We start from the raw sequence: 17367 nt of genomic DNA on the forward strand, positions 1-17367 counted from the left end.
ATTGACGCCGGGTCAAAGGCTTGTCCGAAATAAATAGAAGTCCGGGCGTCTAATAGAGGAAAATACGGTAGTCAGGACATCCAGGTCACTTAGTCCTGATAAGATGACAAGGGGTCATTTGTTGATGTGGTATTTCCTCTGTGACACTTCCTAAATTGTTGTCTCACGTCACTGTAGAGCAAACATATTTTCCTCATAGACAGGAAGTTAATGTGTTTCCACTATATCTCCTTTAATTCACTTTCATTGTTCTCTACGTGTCACATTGTATTGCGAAGAATTGGAAAATGTCCATGGCGATCTCTGGCAATGATGGAAGTTCCTGCATCAGACGTACGTTGTTACACTTCCACTTCTGTCGGGACCTGGAAGATACGGGGTGGAATGGGTCTTCAGCAACCCATGCTTGCCGTGAAAGGCAACTATGCTTGTCGTAAGAGGCAACTAACGGGATCGGGAGGTCAGGCTCGCTGACTTGGTTGATGCATGTCATCGATCCACGCAATTGGGATCGATGTCAATTACTGGATTGTCTGATCCAGACTCGATCATTTACAGACCGCCGTGATATAGCTTGATTTTGCTGAGTGCGGCGTTAACAACAAACCAAGCAACCAATCAAAGGTGAGATCTTTCAGCCATGGTGTATTGACCAATCAAAGGTGAGATGTATTAGTCATGGTGTATTGACCAATCAAAGGTGAGGTGTGTCAGTCATGGTGTATTGGCCAATCAAAGGTGACATATATTCCATCCATTTTGTACTAATGGATCAAAGGTAAATCAATACACTATCAAGGGTATATTTGTGTTCTGTGTGGGTCTTCTTTTCTAAGATCAAAGTTTCTCTATTCAGATGGTAACGAAATAAAGTCGAATCATTTTAGAAAGTGGACATCTGTTTGTCCCAAGATCCCACATATCCTTCATTTAGATTGGCCGATCAAAGTTTGCTACGTGTTCACCTGGCTTGGCCTCCAATGAATGTGTGCTCAGATCTTCATGTCGAGAGGCATCACATCAGAGAAAAAGATCGGACTTTAACCAGATTGGTTTGAAAAGATCTTCTTTCACCGGTCAGCTTAAAGGGCAACAATAATCCAAGTTTGAAAGTATTGAAATATGCAGGCTTTTTCTTTGCAAATTCACAATTTTCTTATTATGGACTATAATCTCGACTGGTTTGACTTGTGTTCAGGCATCTAGTGATTACACAGAGTAATTAAAGCGACACCAGCAAGACAACTGAGAGTTGAGTTTTGTTGACCTTTAATGTGGGAGGAAAGCCCGAAGAAATGCATGCTTTGTGAAACCTGCCATCAAGTAAATGACATACAGATAGGTTGTGTAAATATTGATACAAAACACCAGCAATGTTTTAAATTTTTTATTTTAGAAATACTTCTGACGAACCATAAAACATACTGTATATGAGTTTTTTATATATAAAATAATATTTATAGCAAGATTTAAATTGTGACCACGAATGTGGAATATTCTTCATATTACACATTCTAATTTTACGACATATCCATAAAGGAAGAACAGACATTCAACAAGATGAAATTTGCACACACAGACAAATAATTCCTGACATTGCTATGATTGGTGTTCATGCACTTCAGCATAAACATACTGACAACATCAAGGTAGTAGCTTTACTAAGTCCTTCAATGTCAACCTGAGCTCCAACAGACACAGCATCACAACAAAACAAACAGCTGGTGTCCGATACAATCATAGCAATTTATTACAGTCCTCAAACATAGTGTCTGTTCATTTACCATAGGGTCGGAAATAATCGAATTCATAACATGGTTTGTTCTCCTTGCGGTGTTTTCTTAACGATAAACACTCACTCTGGGAACCTTCGTCAGGTATTCGGAGTGGTGCTACCACTATTTGTACCTGTAATAAATTCATTAACTGAGCATCAAGTAAATGACGACAAATACACAAGTGTAGTGTAGGGTTGTACCAGAAAACGTGGATGACAACAAGGGAGTAGTAATCGTATTATCGACGCAATCCGAAATCTGAAAATGCTTTCACTGCATGGATACCTTTTTTAAACTATAACCATCTGGGGTATTTCCAAATGACAACATCCTATATGAGATATCAACAAAATGTGCTGCCTCTTCAAGGATGTTGATAAAATGTACAAGCTTTCATAATATCTTCCCAAATTTTAATAATAATAACTCCCTATATAGAATCCGACCTCAGAAATGTTGGACAAGTCCATTTTACAAACAGGTAGGTTATGTTTGGTATTTCTCGCATATTCTCACAATCCTCATGTCACTTAATTGTATCTTTTCTCCCAATAGTGATTGTCATGTCTCTCACTCTTTTGGATGCGATTGTTCAGCCACTGCGTTTATCAACATTGCCCATATTCATCTATGGGGAACAACTCACTAGACACTCCCCTCTAAAACATAACGTCATCCAATATATGACGTCAAGATAGAACTAAGTTGGCGGGGGATATAGAAACGGGCTCCGTCCGTCACGTTTCGTTTTCTGAGCATAACTCATAAACCGTTATATATTTATTTCATCAAACTTTCTGTCAGGAACATGCTGAACTGGTGCCTTCTGCTATTCAGAAATTTTAGATTTTTTTATTTTTTTACGTTTCCATGGCAACAGGATGGACTTAGGTTCCAAACTCTTCTTTTTTTTCACAATTTCCATGACAAGTTCCACCTCGGTTAAAAAAGGTTAGGGTTTGTTTAGATTTAATTATGTCATAAATTCTGCAACAGGGGTGGGGGATATAGCCACGTTTGTGGCAAACTCTTGTTGTAACATAAAGCCTGAATGACGTCATAGCTGGACGTCATTTGACAATTGTGGTTTTCTATGATGGTGTCATGATCAGTGCATTTCTTACAGGAAGCCCAAAAGGAAAAGAAAAAAATGGGCAATAAAGAAATTATTACTCGTATCTGTGTCATACTGATTTCACGAAACTTGAGTAAGAATTTGTGTATTACCCTCGCTCTCTCTCGCTCAGTAAATACACGAAATCCGACATTTGTTTCGTAAAATTTAGTATGACACACATGCTGGTATAACACTCTCTATTTGACAAACAGGAAATCCCGACATGCCTGCCCACACATTCTGCCGAGTGGATAGCATAATGGAATATCTCACTAAACAAAGATAACTCAAAATAAATACAGACAAATCAAGGCTATCCGTCTATGATCATGAGTGAGTGAGTGAGTTTGATTTTACGCCACTTTTAGCAATATTACAGCAATATCACGGCGGGGGACACCAGAAATGGGCTTCACCCATTGTGCCCATGACGGGAATCGAACCGGGTCTTCGGTGTGATGAGCAAAGGCTTTAACAACTAGGCTACCCAACCGCCCCCTATGATCATGGCTACATGTAATGATTTCACCTTATTGGTGGGTACAGAAACTGAGATCGCTGAGCTTTGACCTACGGAATGATAAAACGCACTGATCAGAATATGCAGTAAACACAAATAACAGTAAATCTCATCTTACAACTTGGCATGTGACTGCCGGAATGCAGTAGACACATTATGGCACCATCACTGTAAAGGACAATATTCTGGACGTAAGGCATCAGTGTATGGCGTTTATATTCATTACTTCGTCCACAGAGAGACTAAGTTTTAAAGCTTTTTTTATTTACAGTTGTTCCTGAATAGCACTCTTATGAAGAAAACAATCGCAAATTGTTTCCCTGTCCGACAGTGTTACAATTGATGCAGGAGATGAAACCATTTCATCCCTTCCTGCTGCTCCAGGCAGGGTGTTTTTCACTCATCTAAACACTTTTAAACTTTTTATCATTCCTGATATATTTCACTACAATTGTATTGTTATCTTTTTGTCAAAAACCTGCTAAAGATTTTGAGAAAAATAAATCCTGAAACCAACTTATTAAAAAGAAAGGCATTAATGTATTGTCACATGGATATAAATGTTTTATCACATGGATATAAATGTTTTATCACATGGATAAAAATGTATTCTCACATGGATAAAAATGTATTATCACATGGGTATACACTATAGAACGTCTTAAGTTGCGATTGTTTTCTACATAATGAATCAAGATGGACAGTGTTATTAAATCCTATAGCTCAATACAACAAAATGCTGTTTCCTGGCTAAAACCAAACAAATGCTTGTACATGTATACCTGTGAAAGTAAGAAATTAGAAAGACATTTAGGTTCATTCTGTACATGGACGTTTCTGTAAAGAGGTATATAAGAATATAAGGGCAAGTTAGCAATTTTTTCAAAAGCTGTTATTGTGTTTGCTTCACTCTTGAATAAGAAATATTTTTACAATACGTTTAAAAGTCATACATGGAATACAAAATTGTCAAAGTGAACATGTATTGGAATAACAATACATTACATAACTGTACTTTTGACATTCTACATAGATATAATATATTTACATATTGGATTGTATACCCATCTGTGCGTCCTTCATCACAAAATAAGTGTATACATATCAAAACATATCAAAAAATGTTCTTTAAATCATTTCCCTGATTGTTGTATGGAGATTGACTTCAGGAGTCCCACTCATTCACTTTCTTATTCCAACCAGTTGAACATTGTTACCATGGTAACTCTTCCATGCATTATCTTCAGGGTTATCACAAAAATGTTTAAATCCATTTATAATAAGTTTGGTTCTAAAATACCAAAAACATTTTATTTGTAAAGACTACTCAATCAACAAAGTAAACTGATAATGTATTTACAAAAAACAAAACAATATCAATAACTGACAAATAATCCAATAGTTTCATATCATTACACCGGACCCATCAGATTTTTTACAATGTTAAAGTCAGTTATTTTTTTAAAACATTTTTCCTTAACCCAACATTAGGCAATTATCACACTTGTATTACCTGATCAGCATACATATGGTGTTATTTCAAAGATGCCTTTTTTTTATAATTACATGGTCTAGAAAAGTTTTGCTCATTTTTTAAGTGGGCCCAAAAAGGGCCCTTACCCTACAATGGCCTTTGGGCCTCTCTGTCCCACTTCAAAAATGAGCAAAACTTTTCTAGACCATGAAAGTTATCATATGTCAACATATGAATGAGAGTTAGACTGTTGATTTCAATAATTGCATGTTTGAGGCTTATAACAATAATTGCATAGGTAAAGCTAAAAAAGTGTCAAATAACGTCCTTTTCTAATATTTCACATGAACAAGACCTTAGCCCAAGCTGACTTTAGCAATGTTTATGTATTTCATCATTTCAGAAAAAAAATCTAAAAAGTGTAAGAAAGAAAAAAAAGCAACATATCTGCCATATTTCAAAGTTTTGAGTATAAACTTTTAATGAAACATTCCAGTGATCCGTAAAGAACCCAATATCCTACCATTATTGTGATATTTAAGCATTTGGTGAAAATTTTAAGTTCAAAAGGTGAAAACTTTTGTATTTTATTGGTTTTAAGCTCTGCTGATCCTAAATGAATTAAGAGATGAACAAATAATATGTGTAATTTTTTCAATCTAAAGGTTTTGATGAATTCAAACCTAGGAGTTCATCTCCCCCTAATGTGCATACAAGACAACACACATGGCAAAACATTCAGATTAGTTTTGAAAAAGTCAAAAATAAATGCAATAAAACACCACTAAAAATTAAAATCTATATTTTTAAATAAATTTTTCAACCCAAACACAGGCACGGAATTCGCACAAAGGTGCACCTAAAGACGATCATTATCAAGAACAAGTGTAGCCTAATGTGCCGGTGATTGTCTTGCAAGTTACTCCTATCTACCCAACACATTAGCCTCAAACAGTGCAACCACCATCAAATTGACCGACTACTGTTGTTTGTTTGTTTGTTTGTTTGTTGTTAATCGCCGCACACAGCAATATTCCAGCTATATGACGGTGGTCTGTTAATAATCGAGCCTGGACCAGACAATCCAGTGATTGACATCATGAGCATCAATCCACACAATTGAGATACGATTGGACCGACTACTGAATCTCAGGGTATTATTTCACTGTATTTAGAAGTCTATGTGTCCAGACTCGATTATTTATATACAGCTGTCATATAGCTGTAATATTGCTGAGTGCGGTGTTAAACAACAAACCAACAAACCAACCAACCAACCAACCAACCAACATTTAGGTATTATCAAGTATTATCAAGTATTGTACAACACATCTGGTACTGTGTTTCAACTGTAACATCAAAACAATAGTTATCATTGGTAATAATTCTAAGAATACTACCTCCATTACAGCATTGCCATAATCCTCTATATTTGCTGCAATCACATTGTAAAAAAAACTTCAGATTTTCAACAGAAGTCTTCTTTACTGTGAACTATACACAACTGTGTATCAAGGCGGGGAAACTTCACTTCTTTCCAAACATCAATCTACTGGAGACTGATGATTGGGGAGGTGGGATGTTTGTTTGTTTGTTGTTTCACGCTGCACTCAGCAATATTCAACCTATATGACGGCGGTCTGTAAATAGTCAAGTCTGGACCAGACAATCCAGTGATTGACATCATGAGCATCGATCCACACAATTGGGATAAGATGACATGCATCAACCAAGTCAGCGAGCCTGACCACCCGATCCAGTTAGTCGCCTTTTACGACAAGCATTGTTGCTTTTTACGGCAAGCATGGGTTGCTGAAGACCTATTCTAACCCAGATTTTCATAGTCGGGAGGAGGGAGGGAGTACTTCTGATGTAATAGCTAGTATGGGAACATATGTGTATAGTACAGAGAAGAGGAATTCTGTTGGAAATCTGAAATTTTAGTTATAATGACTGTAGCCAAAATAAAGCATTTTTGACAATGATGTAATATAGTTAGAGGATTAATAAGAATTATGTATATACATGATGGAATACTGACAGTAGACATACTGTAATGAACATCATTAATACAAACTTGACATGAAATCCATACTACCGATGTACGTGCAGCGACATTTGATAAGTGATGTCCAGATCATGACGCAAATGGGAGAATCATCTGCACAAACAACATCCATGGCTAGACTATCAAATGCAACATAATAGGATGAAATAGAAGACCTACTATATCTAATTAGATGGCCTCAAATTAAAAACATACATAAAATTAACTCCAAATTAACTTGCTGTTATTATTGCATAACAAACAAATGGTAACTTGAGAGGGTGAGTGAGTGATTGGGTTGTGTTTAACGCCGATTTTAACAGTATTCCAGTTATATCGTGGCTTCATGTGGGAGGAAAGCCCGAAGTGATGCAGGTCTCAGATGTTTACCACTTTGGTGAAACCCATGAGCACGGGTATGGTGCTGACAAACCTAGAAACATAATCGGGCGAACCGGGATTCGAACCCACAATCATAGGTTTCTGGTGTGCCCAAGGGCCGCAACTCTGCACAGCGAATCGCGACGCCCTAGACGACTGGGCCACCTGTGCCCCCTAACTTGAGAGGGTATTGCACCGGTAACACCAGTAGTCAGCAGATTTATGTCATCCCAACATATTAGAAGTGACAGTTGAGGAGCACAACGACCGGTTTGTAAATCACTGACTTAATGTTTTTTGTTTCAGAAGCCATCAGTTTTAAAGCCAAAACTATTTAATATTCGGTGGTGGGAAGGGCTGGAATTTTAATCCTCCCAAAAATTGTCAAATGCTTTCAAAAATATTTATGCCTCAAACTGTTGAACCAAATTTAAACTGCTGCCACTTAAAAATAAGTGTTGCAAGAGGCATTTTTCAACAATATTCAACCTCATAGTTTCATTAAAACACTTTCTGGTATTTCAGTTGAAGCTGGAAATATCTAGTCTCCATACAAAATTGCAGTATATCCTCAAGCAGTGGTGGTTTGTGTCCTCCAAACATCAATAAAAAAATTAAACATGATATATTTTTGGCAACACATAATTTTCTAATTTCAAATGTTTGTATTGTTTTTAAGATCTAAATGTCATTAGTTTTGTAAACATCTTATCAAAATAAGAAGGCCCAAGTGACCTAAAAAACAGGAATGAGTGACATGTACAGGTATTCATTATGACAAAAAAGGAATGCTTGTTGAGCTTGTACACTGACAAAAATATTTCATTAACCAGATTCAGTACAAGGAAACAATCTGGATGGAACTAGTTCCAGTGAACTCATCTGGATAAACAAACTTCCAGAAGACAGAATCATTGTTATGGGTGAATATCATTGGAATATCATAATCATCTGAGATTTCGTTTTCAAGAAAAACATTTATATGGAAATCATATTTTAAATAGATTATTCTTGAATTAAGAAAATGTCACTCCCAAATTATGTGTGCAGAAATTGCTCTTATTTTTTCCTGAAAACATTTGCTCTATATTTTAAACATTATGTATTATTCATAAATTCCTTTTTTGAATGTGTAAGAAATAGTTTGCATCAACTGCCTTGAAATATAATAACTAAGACACTTTGACAGCTATTTCCTTGATCATGTTGACATATGTAATGTCAATTCATGTCATTGACATGCATGTGGAAGAGTTCGTGTGTAACCACCTAGAAACAAGTGACACAAAATACCTTTTCTCCAATGAAATAGTTTTTAGCATTGTACAAGCAGGACCATCTAAAATTATCACATGGATAAGACATTTCATAAAGTGGTCAGGACCAGTCAGCCATCAGTGTAATATCAAGCTGGCTCCATCCTTCTCCCCTTAACTCAGATCTATGCATCAACACACAGACAGAGAGCATGGCCTTATGTACCATTCAAAAACATGAAGTGAAACCCCTTTAATCCAAACGATTGCATGCCAACTCACATCGTCCCTTAGTGGACCCTATCCATCATGTCATCGGGTCTATAGAGAAACATTTAGCAAATGAGACTTGGCATCACACTTGGAGGCTGACATGGAGACTGATCTGGAATGAATGCAGGTGTCTGTCCAGATGATGCATGGACTGAAGGTTGAAGATGACGTGGGAAAGTTCCAATGACACAGAAATTACAACAACATCAATCATGTGGACGTTTTTGTGTAAATGTTCAGGCAAAATCCTTGAGTAACAACAATTTATTCACCATGGTCCCATTGTTCCTGAATAAAGAATCACAAATGTAAAATAGTTGAGGCCAAGATGGTTAAAACAGTCCCTTCCAAACTCTGCTGCAATATAGTGGAATACCAGCACTCCTTACAGGGTGGTTGTCATCTCCTGCACTGTGCTGGAGTTACTGGACAGTGAAGTCTGGTTCACAAGATCAGTCTGGGAGATATAGTCACTGTTGTACAGTTGGCTCAAACTGCCATTGATACCAATTTTACAATAGTTTCCTGATTCTGCTGTTGGGCAAAAATCTTTTGGTTTTTCTAATCCCGGTTTGTTCATCATCATCTGTGAGGCATCTGACACAGACACATACCCATCAGCAGGAGGCGAAACTGTCTTCTGTTCCTCAGGTGGTGGAGGTGGCGGAACTTTGTCCAAAGGGATGTATGGACTGTCAGTTTCACTTTGTGGTTTGGAGGCTATGTTGGGTCCTTGGGGACCTGTAGACTCTCTGTGAGGCTGAGTTTGGTCGTAGGGGACATCACTAGGAGAAGACGAGGGTGACTGATGCTCCAACAATGTTGAGAGGGGATGAGAGTTGGTGCATGAAGGAAACATCTCTTTGGAAGCCTGGGATGATGAGACATAGTAGCTGTAGGTTGGTGGTGGGGTCTCCAACTTCTGGTCATCAGGAGATCGAGGTGGTTCATATGGAGGAGGAGGAGAGCTTGATGCTGTGTCCTGACCCGAGGAATGGGAAGACTCGTCAAATGGGGCATCATAAGGAGATGGAGTGGTCTTTCCTAGCAGGAGTGACAGTTTGTCCCTTGTAATGTAATTACTGCCAGCATCCTTTCTGGCGGAGTCTGAGTTGCCCGAGAGATCAAGCTTCAGATAGCTGTCCTCCAGACTACTTAATACCCCAGTTGAATCCGACAGGGATGTCTTGCTCTTGTCACACTCAGAATCTGTGGACTCGCCTGAACATGGGATTTTCACTTGATTACATAGTGGCTTCTGTTGAACAATTTCAAGGTCTTTTGCAGGTTTTTCACTGATGTCCTCAGATCTTAGGTTTGATTTGGGATTCAGTATACCTTCTACTCTCGAGATGCTTCTGCTGGTGTCTGTCTTATTCTTTTTGGTAGATATTGGTGCTTCTTTCCTCAGATCTTTATTATTATTATTTTCCTTATCAGAAACTTGCCTGTCATCATCAACCTGCAACAAAGACTTATTATTATTTGTTTGTTTAAAGAAAAATACAAATACTAACGGAACATTTATGCTTTTGCAGAAAAGCACAACCAGTGGTCTTGAACTGGACTCAGTATTAATCTTGTTCTTCCTCATATAGTATCAGGGTACAAAATTCAAATTATGATCTATAGAAAATATGTAAGTATTTTATTTATCTGCTTTTTACATTTGATATCCTGGAATCAAATATCCTTAAGAGTTTTTATTTCATAGCTCACCGACAGTTCTGATAATATATAAATCCGATTATTTTTAATCAGTGGTTTCCAGCCATCACATCTCGATAGAGTTTTGCAGATGGCCTTCTGATGAGTGTGTGAGTGAGTTGGGTTTTAACGCCGCTTTTAACAGTATTCCAGTTATATCGCGGCGTGTCAGCTTAATGTGGGAGGAAAGCCCCAAGTGATGCAGGTCTAAGACGTTTACCACTTCGGTGAAACCCACGAGCACAGGTATGGTGCTGACAAACCTAGAAACATAATTGTGGAGAACCAGGATTCGAACCCACAATCATAGGTTTCTGGCGTGTCCAGGGGACGCAACTCTGCACAGCGAATCGCGGCGCCTTAGACGACTGGGCCCCCCCTTCTGATGACTTTTCTGTGGCAAATGACCTTAAAATACATTTGTCAAACCTTGCTTCTCTTAAGTTTAGGGCACCACACCCTTGTCTACTATATAAGAACATAAACTTGTAACTATGAGTATCTCAATGATACATCCTGTAGCTTAAAACCCAGATACCCTTCTGTATCTCACATTCTTTGCTCTGCTGAAAGTTCAGTACTTCTAAGATACCAACCATCTAAAATTCTTTTTGGCCTTGGATATTTGTTTATAGCAAAAGAAAGCTTTTTTAATATCTTCATCAAGACATTTTGTCTCTGAAAGGCTGAACACCCACAATCAATTATTTTATTTAGGGTGTCTCATGTCCAGCAGACAAATTTGTTTTTCCCCAGTATTTTCTGGAAGAAATTGTTTTTTTCAAAAACATTCAACAGACTTCAATTTGGTCAAAGCAGTTGAAACGCATGTACCTTACAGTATGAGAAACTTACCTGTACTAATGTTGGCAGTTTGATATCCATTGGCATACTTTTGTATGTCCTGCTTACTTTCCTGGAAGTACAAGGATCTGTATCAGTAAAAGTGCCACTACCGTATTCGACGTAATAAGCGCCCCGATCTAATAAGCGCCCACGGCGATATTTGCTAACATATTGGCCAGTGAACAATCCCAATTAGCACCCCTTCCGATTGATACTGGAATATAGGCTAAATGTAATGTTATCATTGTTTGTCGTTCAACTAATTAAAAAAATCAAAACTGAAGGGTTACATGTATCATTCTTGTCTGGTCGAAATAAGGACATATCAAAATGACAAAAACATTATTTTTTCAGTAATGTCTTGAAATTGTTGTTTTTGGCATGTGTAATAATATTTTCATTACTGAAATAGGTCGACGTACTTGAAGAAACAAAATCACAGAATTGGTATTTTTTAATTCATAGATGCATCTGATAATGAAGCACACTATTCACTGCTACATATTGCTACACACCGAACCTTACCGATTACGAAAGATGGCAGTGGACAAACATATTTCATTCCAATAGATAGAAAACTCAATACCGTATTTGACATAATAAGCGCCCCGCTCTAATAAGCGCCATAGGCGATATTTGCTAATATATTGGCTAGGGAACAATCCCATTTAGCACCTCTTCCGATTGATCAATGTACACAACCCTTATTTATTCGGGTATAATACGCACAGGTGTGTTATATGCACCCTTAATTATGAGCAATTAAATTCTGGAAAAATGTATTTCTCGTATATAAACATTTCAGGCTGTCAGCATAAATCCCAAAATTTATCTTTCAACCCTGTTTTTTTTCCACCAAAATAATATTCTAATAAGAGCCCCGTATTTCTAATTTTGAGAGCGCTCTGGGCGCTTATTACGTCGATGCTGCAACAATGAATTCTGCACAGCAGCCCAGTGCTGTCAGCATCACACAAAGATAAATTTCAAGAGATTCCATGGCATTGGATTGGATAAAGAAGCAAATTCTTTTCCCGTTTATTTTCCATTAACTATTTTCCATTAACCGAAAACATTTAGGCCTCTCCCACTAACGGACTACTGTTTCCTGATTGGCTGATTATAGCAAGAACAGGGCATGTGTTGCATTATTGTGCTGAACGATGTCACTGATTTCATATTGTTGCTACAAAGTTTTTGTGTTAATGATTTTTGTGAAGTTATTATTGTTGACATATTTATCACCAGTAATAAGAATTGACTTAAATATATTTGGCGTTTATCAATCTCATAAAAATCAGATCAAAGTTCTCTCTGCTGCTAAATAAAAATCTGAGGACATCCCATTACGGGTCACGTCAGAACGACCTTTCAACGACCAATCAAAGCGTCGCTTACCACATCATGAAAGTGACAGTCAGAATGTGTTTTCTAATCATGCAACCTCGAAAACGTTAACACGGGATTACGCCAGTTATGCCATCAAAATTATCGTCTATCTCTCGCTTCCGTGGGATAAACATTTGAACAGAGAAGGCGTTGCACAGTACGCGGGAAGCACTGCCATACAATCGCAACAATATATCAGACATTCCAGAATGTTTGTTTGTTCAGTTTTCACAATTTTAATCGAGAACTGTGTCAACATATTTTTCAAGCGTAGTCTGAAATGGAGGTCGCCAGGTTGAAACGAGTGCCGTAAAGCTCGAGAAAGCTGCTTTCTAATTGGCTGATGTCTGCTTCTTGTTAGTCGTTTCAGTGTTCGGTCAAAGTTCGCGAAAGGTCGTTCTGATGTGAACCTTAATGGGTTGTCCTCAGATCTTTGTTTAGCGGCAGCGAGAACTTAGATCTGATTTGAATGAGATTGGGCGTGTATGCAGTTATAAACATAAAAATTGGTATTCACACACACACACACACACACACACACACACACACACACACACACACACACACACACACACACACACACACACACACAAAACATTGAAGTCAATGCTTTAATCTTCCAAGGTTGATAGCATCCACGGCATGATTCTACCTTAGGATTCTGCCTGTGAAATGGTGAGGATCTTTTGAGTCATGTGGTACGCTAATTTCAACACTTACCTTATGCAGCAGATCACAAGAGAAAGTAAGACAATGCACCCAAATATTCCACCAATAGCGATGCCTGCAATTGCTCCTCCCGTTAAATCTGTAAAAGACAAGAAAACTTACATGTGTTCATGTAATAGATAGGACGCGCCACAGATCATGTGATTGGCCACTGCAACAGGTAAATATTGATCCTGTTGAAGGATTTGACCGACTAGTAAAGAACAGAAATGTCACAAATATATCTGAACAATGTACTCTTTTAAATTTACTCTTGTCATCATTTAGCTTGTGTTATATTTGGTGTAAGTTTTGGGACATAAAGCTAAAGAAAAATAATAGGCTTGGTTCTAAGGCACTGCCCACATCATCATAAAGTTCATTGCACATTTCATTTTTGTTTCGGGGCGGTCGGGTAGCCTAGTGGTTAAAGCGCTCGCTCGTCACGCCGAAGACTGGGTTCGATTCCCGACATGGGTACAATGTGTGAAGCCCATTTCTGGTGTCCCCCGCGGTGATATTGCTGGAATATTGCTAAAAGCGGCGTAAAATCAAACTCACTCACTCACTCACTCACTCGTTTTTGTTTCCATTTTCAATTTTGTTTGTGCATTGTTGTTAGGATTTTTGCATTGTGCATTCAAAATATAACAGGTAAGAGGCAGGGAATACGTTGGACACTAGGCCATTTGGTTCGTTGTTTTAAGCTGTAGAAGTGTTGGCATGTAGCAATCTTGGGAGGATGCCATGCCTGACACAAACTACTTGTATCAAAGTTAATGCAAAAAGTATTCCTTACCACTATTAACAACAACTCTGGTGATGGGTTCACTCTCTGGCCCCTCCCCTGCCCTGGACACAGCTCGGAGTGTCACCCTGTACTTCACTCCTGCTGACAGACCCTGGATGACGTGACTTTCCCTTCTGTTGGACACATTGACCTGCATTGACGCACCTGGACAAGTAACAGATCTCATCACATCACTGACATACTGACCATAGCCTAGTGGGTTATTTCCTCACAATACTGAAACTATCAAAGTGATTCTCATTTAATCAAGGATGAAGGTGAGGTATTTGGTCCTTTCTGAGAAATCCTCAAGAACAGTATACATAAATATATCCTAACAGATGTACCTTTCTGTAACCAGAATACACAAAAGTATATACACAATGTACCTTTCTGTAAACAGAATACACAAATGTATATACACAATGTACCTTTTTGTAAACAGAATACACAATTGCATGTACACAATGTACCTTTCTGTAAACAGAACACACAAATGTATATACACAATGTATCTTTCTGTAACCAAAACACACAAATGTATATACACAATGTATCTTTCTGTAAACAGAATATACAAATGTATGTACACAATGTATCTTTCTGTAAACAGAATACACAAATGTATGTACACAATGTACCTTTCTGTAAACAGAATACACAAATGTATGTACACAATGTATCTTTCTGTAAACAGAATACACAAATGAATATGCACAATGTACCTTTCTGTAAACAGAATACACAAATGTATATACACAATGTACCTTTCTGTAAACAAAATACACAAATGTATATACACAATGAACCTTTCTGTAAACAGAACACATAAATGTATATACACAATGTATCTTTCTGTAAACTCAATACACAAATGTATGTACACAATGTACCTTTCTGTAAACAGAACACACAAATGTATATACACAATGTATCTTTCTGTAAACAGAATACATAAATGTATATACACAATGTACCTTTCTGTAAACAGAATACACAAATGTATGTACACAATGTATCTTTCTGTAAACAGAATACACAAATGAATATGCACAATGTACCTTTCTGTAAACAGAATACACAAATGTATATACACAATGTACCTTTCTGTAAACAAAATACACAAATGTATATACACAATGAACCTTTCTGTAAACAGAACACATAAATGTATATACACAATGTATCTTTCTGTAAACTCAATACACAAATGTATGTACACAATGTACCTTTCTGTAAACAGAACACACAAATGTATGTACACAATGTACCTTTCTGTAAACAGAACGCACAAATGTATGTACACAATGTACCTTTCTGTAAACAGAACGCACAAATGTATATACACAATGTATCTTTCTGTAAACAGAACACACAAATGTATATACACAATGTATCTTTCTGTAAACAGAACACACAAATGTATGTACACAATGAACCTTTCTGTAACTAGAACACACAAATGTATATACACAATGTATCTTTCTGTAAACAGAACACACAAATGTATATACACAATGAACCTTTCTGTAACTAGAACACACAAATGTATGTACACAATGTACCTTTCTGTAACCAGAATACACAAATGTATATACACAATGTACCTTTCTGTAAACAGAACACACAAATGTATGTACACAATGTATATTTCTGTAAACAGAATACACAAATGTATGTACACAATGTACCTTTCTGTAAACAGAATACACAAATGTATGTACACAATGTATCTTTCTGTAAACAGAATACACAAATGTATGTACACAATGTATCTTTCTGTAAACAGAACACACAAATGTATATACACAATGAACCTTTCTGTAACTAGAACACACAAATGTATGTACACAATGTACCTTTCTGTAACCAGAATACACAAATGTATGTACACAATGTATCTTTCTGTAAACAGAATACACAAATGTATGTACACAATGTATCTTTCTGTAAACAGAACACACAAATGTATATACACAATGAACCTTTCTGTAACTAGAACACACAAATGTATGTACACAATGTACCTTTCTGTAACCAGAATACACAAATGTATATACACAATGTACCTTTCTGTAAACAGAAAACACAAAGTATAAACACAATGTATCTTTCTGTAACCAGAATACACAAATGTATGTACACAATGTATCTTTCTGTAACCAGAATACACAAATGTATATACACAATGTACCTTTCTGTAAACAGAAAACACAAAGTATAAACACAATGTATCTTTCTGTAACCAGAATACACAAATGTATATACACAACGTATCATTCTGTAACCAGAACACACAAATGTATGTACACAATGTATCTTTCTGTAACTAGAACACACAAATGTATATACACAATGTATCTTTCTGTAACCAGAATACACAAATGTATATACACAACGTATCATTCTGTAACCAGAACACACAAATGTATATACACAATGTACCTTTCTGTAAACAGAACACACAAATGTATATACACAATGTATCTTTCTGTAAACAGAATACACAAATGTATGTACACAATAAACCTTTCTGTAACCAGAATACACAAATGTATATACACAATGTATCTTTCTGTAAACAGAACACACAAATGTATGTACACAACGTATCATTCTGTAACCAGAACACACAAATGTATGTACACAATGTATCTTTCTGTAACCTGAATACATAAATGTACTTTGCCAATGTATAGCCCAGAAGCAGGGACAAGTCTGTTCTACAATGCATGAAACAGGTTCAAATGTGCAACTCATGCCAACTTTAAGCTACCAGACCTATGCGTATGGGTATTTGTTTGAGTAGTTTAGCCATACCAATATTATAATTACAAATATGGAGAAAATTACAAGCTGATGACTACAATAGCCGTGAATGGGGACATACCTTCACATCCACCATGTTGGTGGGCGGCACAGTAAGACAGGACATAGTGGGTGATGTACACAGGGTCCTGGACACAGTCCAACCTCTTCCACTCCACATTCAGGGCGTTGTCTGGCTGGCCCTGGGAGAAGTTGACACTTTGAGGCGCCATGGGAACTGGAAACAATTAAAATAATTCGGCTACAACTCAA

The 17367-nt window shown here is 37.1% G+C and overlaps 1 protein-coding gene across 1 annotated transcript in view; it reads right to left on the minus strand.

Annotated features, from left to right (window-relative positions):
- Positions 1–1386: 1386 nt before the first annotated feature.
- Positions 1387–17367, minus strand: part of LOC139480265 (leukemia inhibitory factor receptor-like) — a 70309-nt gene continuing 54328 nt past the window's right edge. The window contains exons 12-16 of the mRNA XM_071263318.1: positions 17177–17332; positions 14296–14451; positions 13509–13596; positions 11409–11469; positions 1387–10308 (exon numbers count right to left, since the gene is read on the minus strand). Coding sequence (XP_071119419.1) covers positions 9232–10308; positions 11409–11469; positions 13509–13596; positions 14296–14451; positions 17177–17332 — 1538 coding nt within the window. The 3' untranslated portion in view covers positions 1387–9231. The remainder of the gene's footprint in view (positions 10309–11408; positions 11470–13508; positions 13597–14295; positions 14452–17176; positions 17333–17367) is intronic.

Source organism: Haliotis cracherodii, unplaced genomic scaffold (assembly GCF_022045235.1).
Source record: "Haliotis cracherodii isolate W230 unplaced genomic scaffold, xgHalCrac1.p SCAF_4, whole genome shotgun sequence".
NCBI lineage: Eukaryota > Metazoa > Mollusca > Gastropoda > Lepetellida > Haliotidae > Haliotis > Haliotis cracherodii.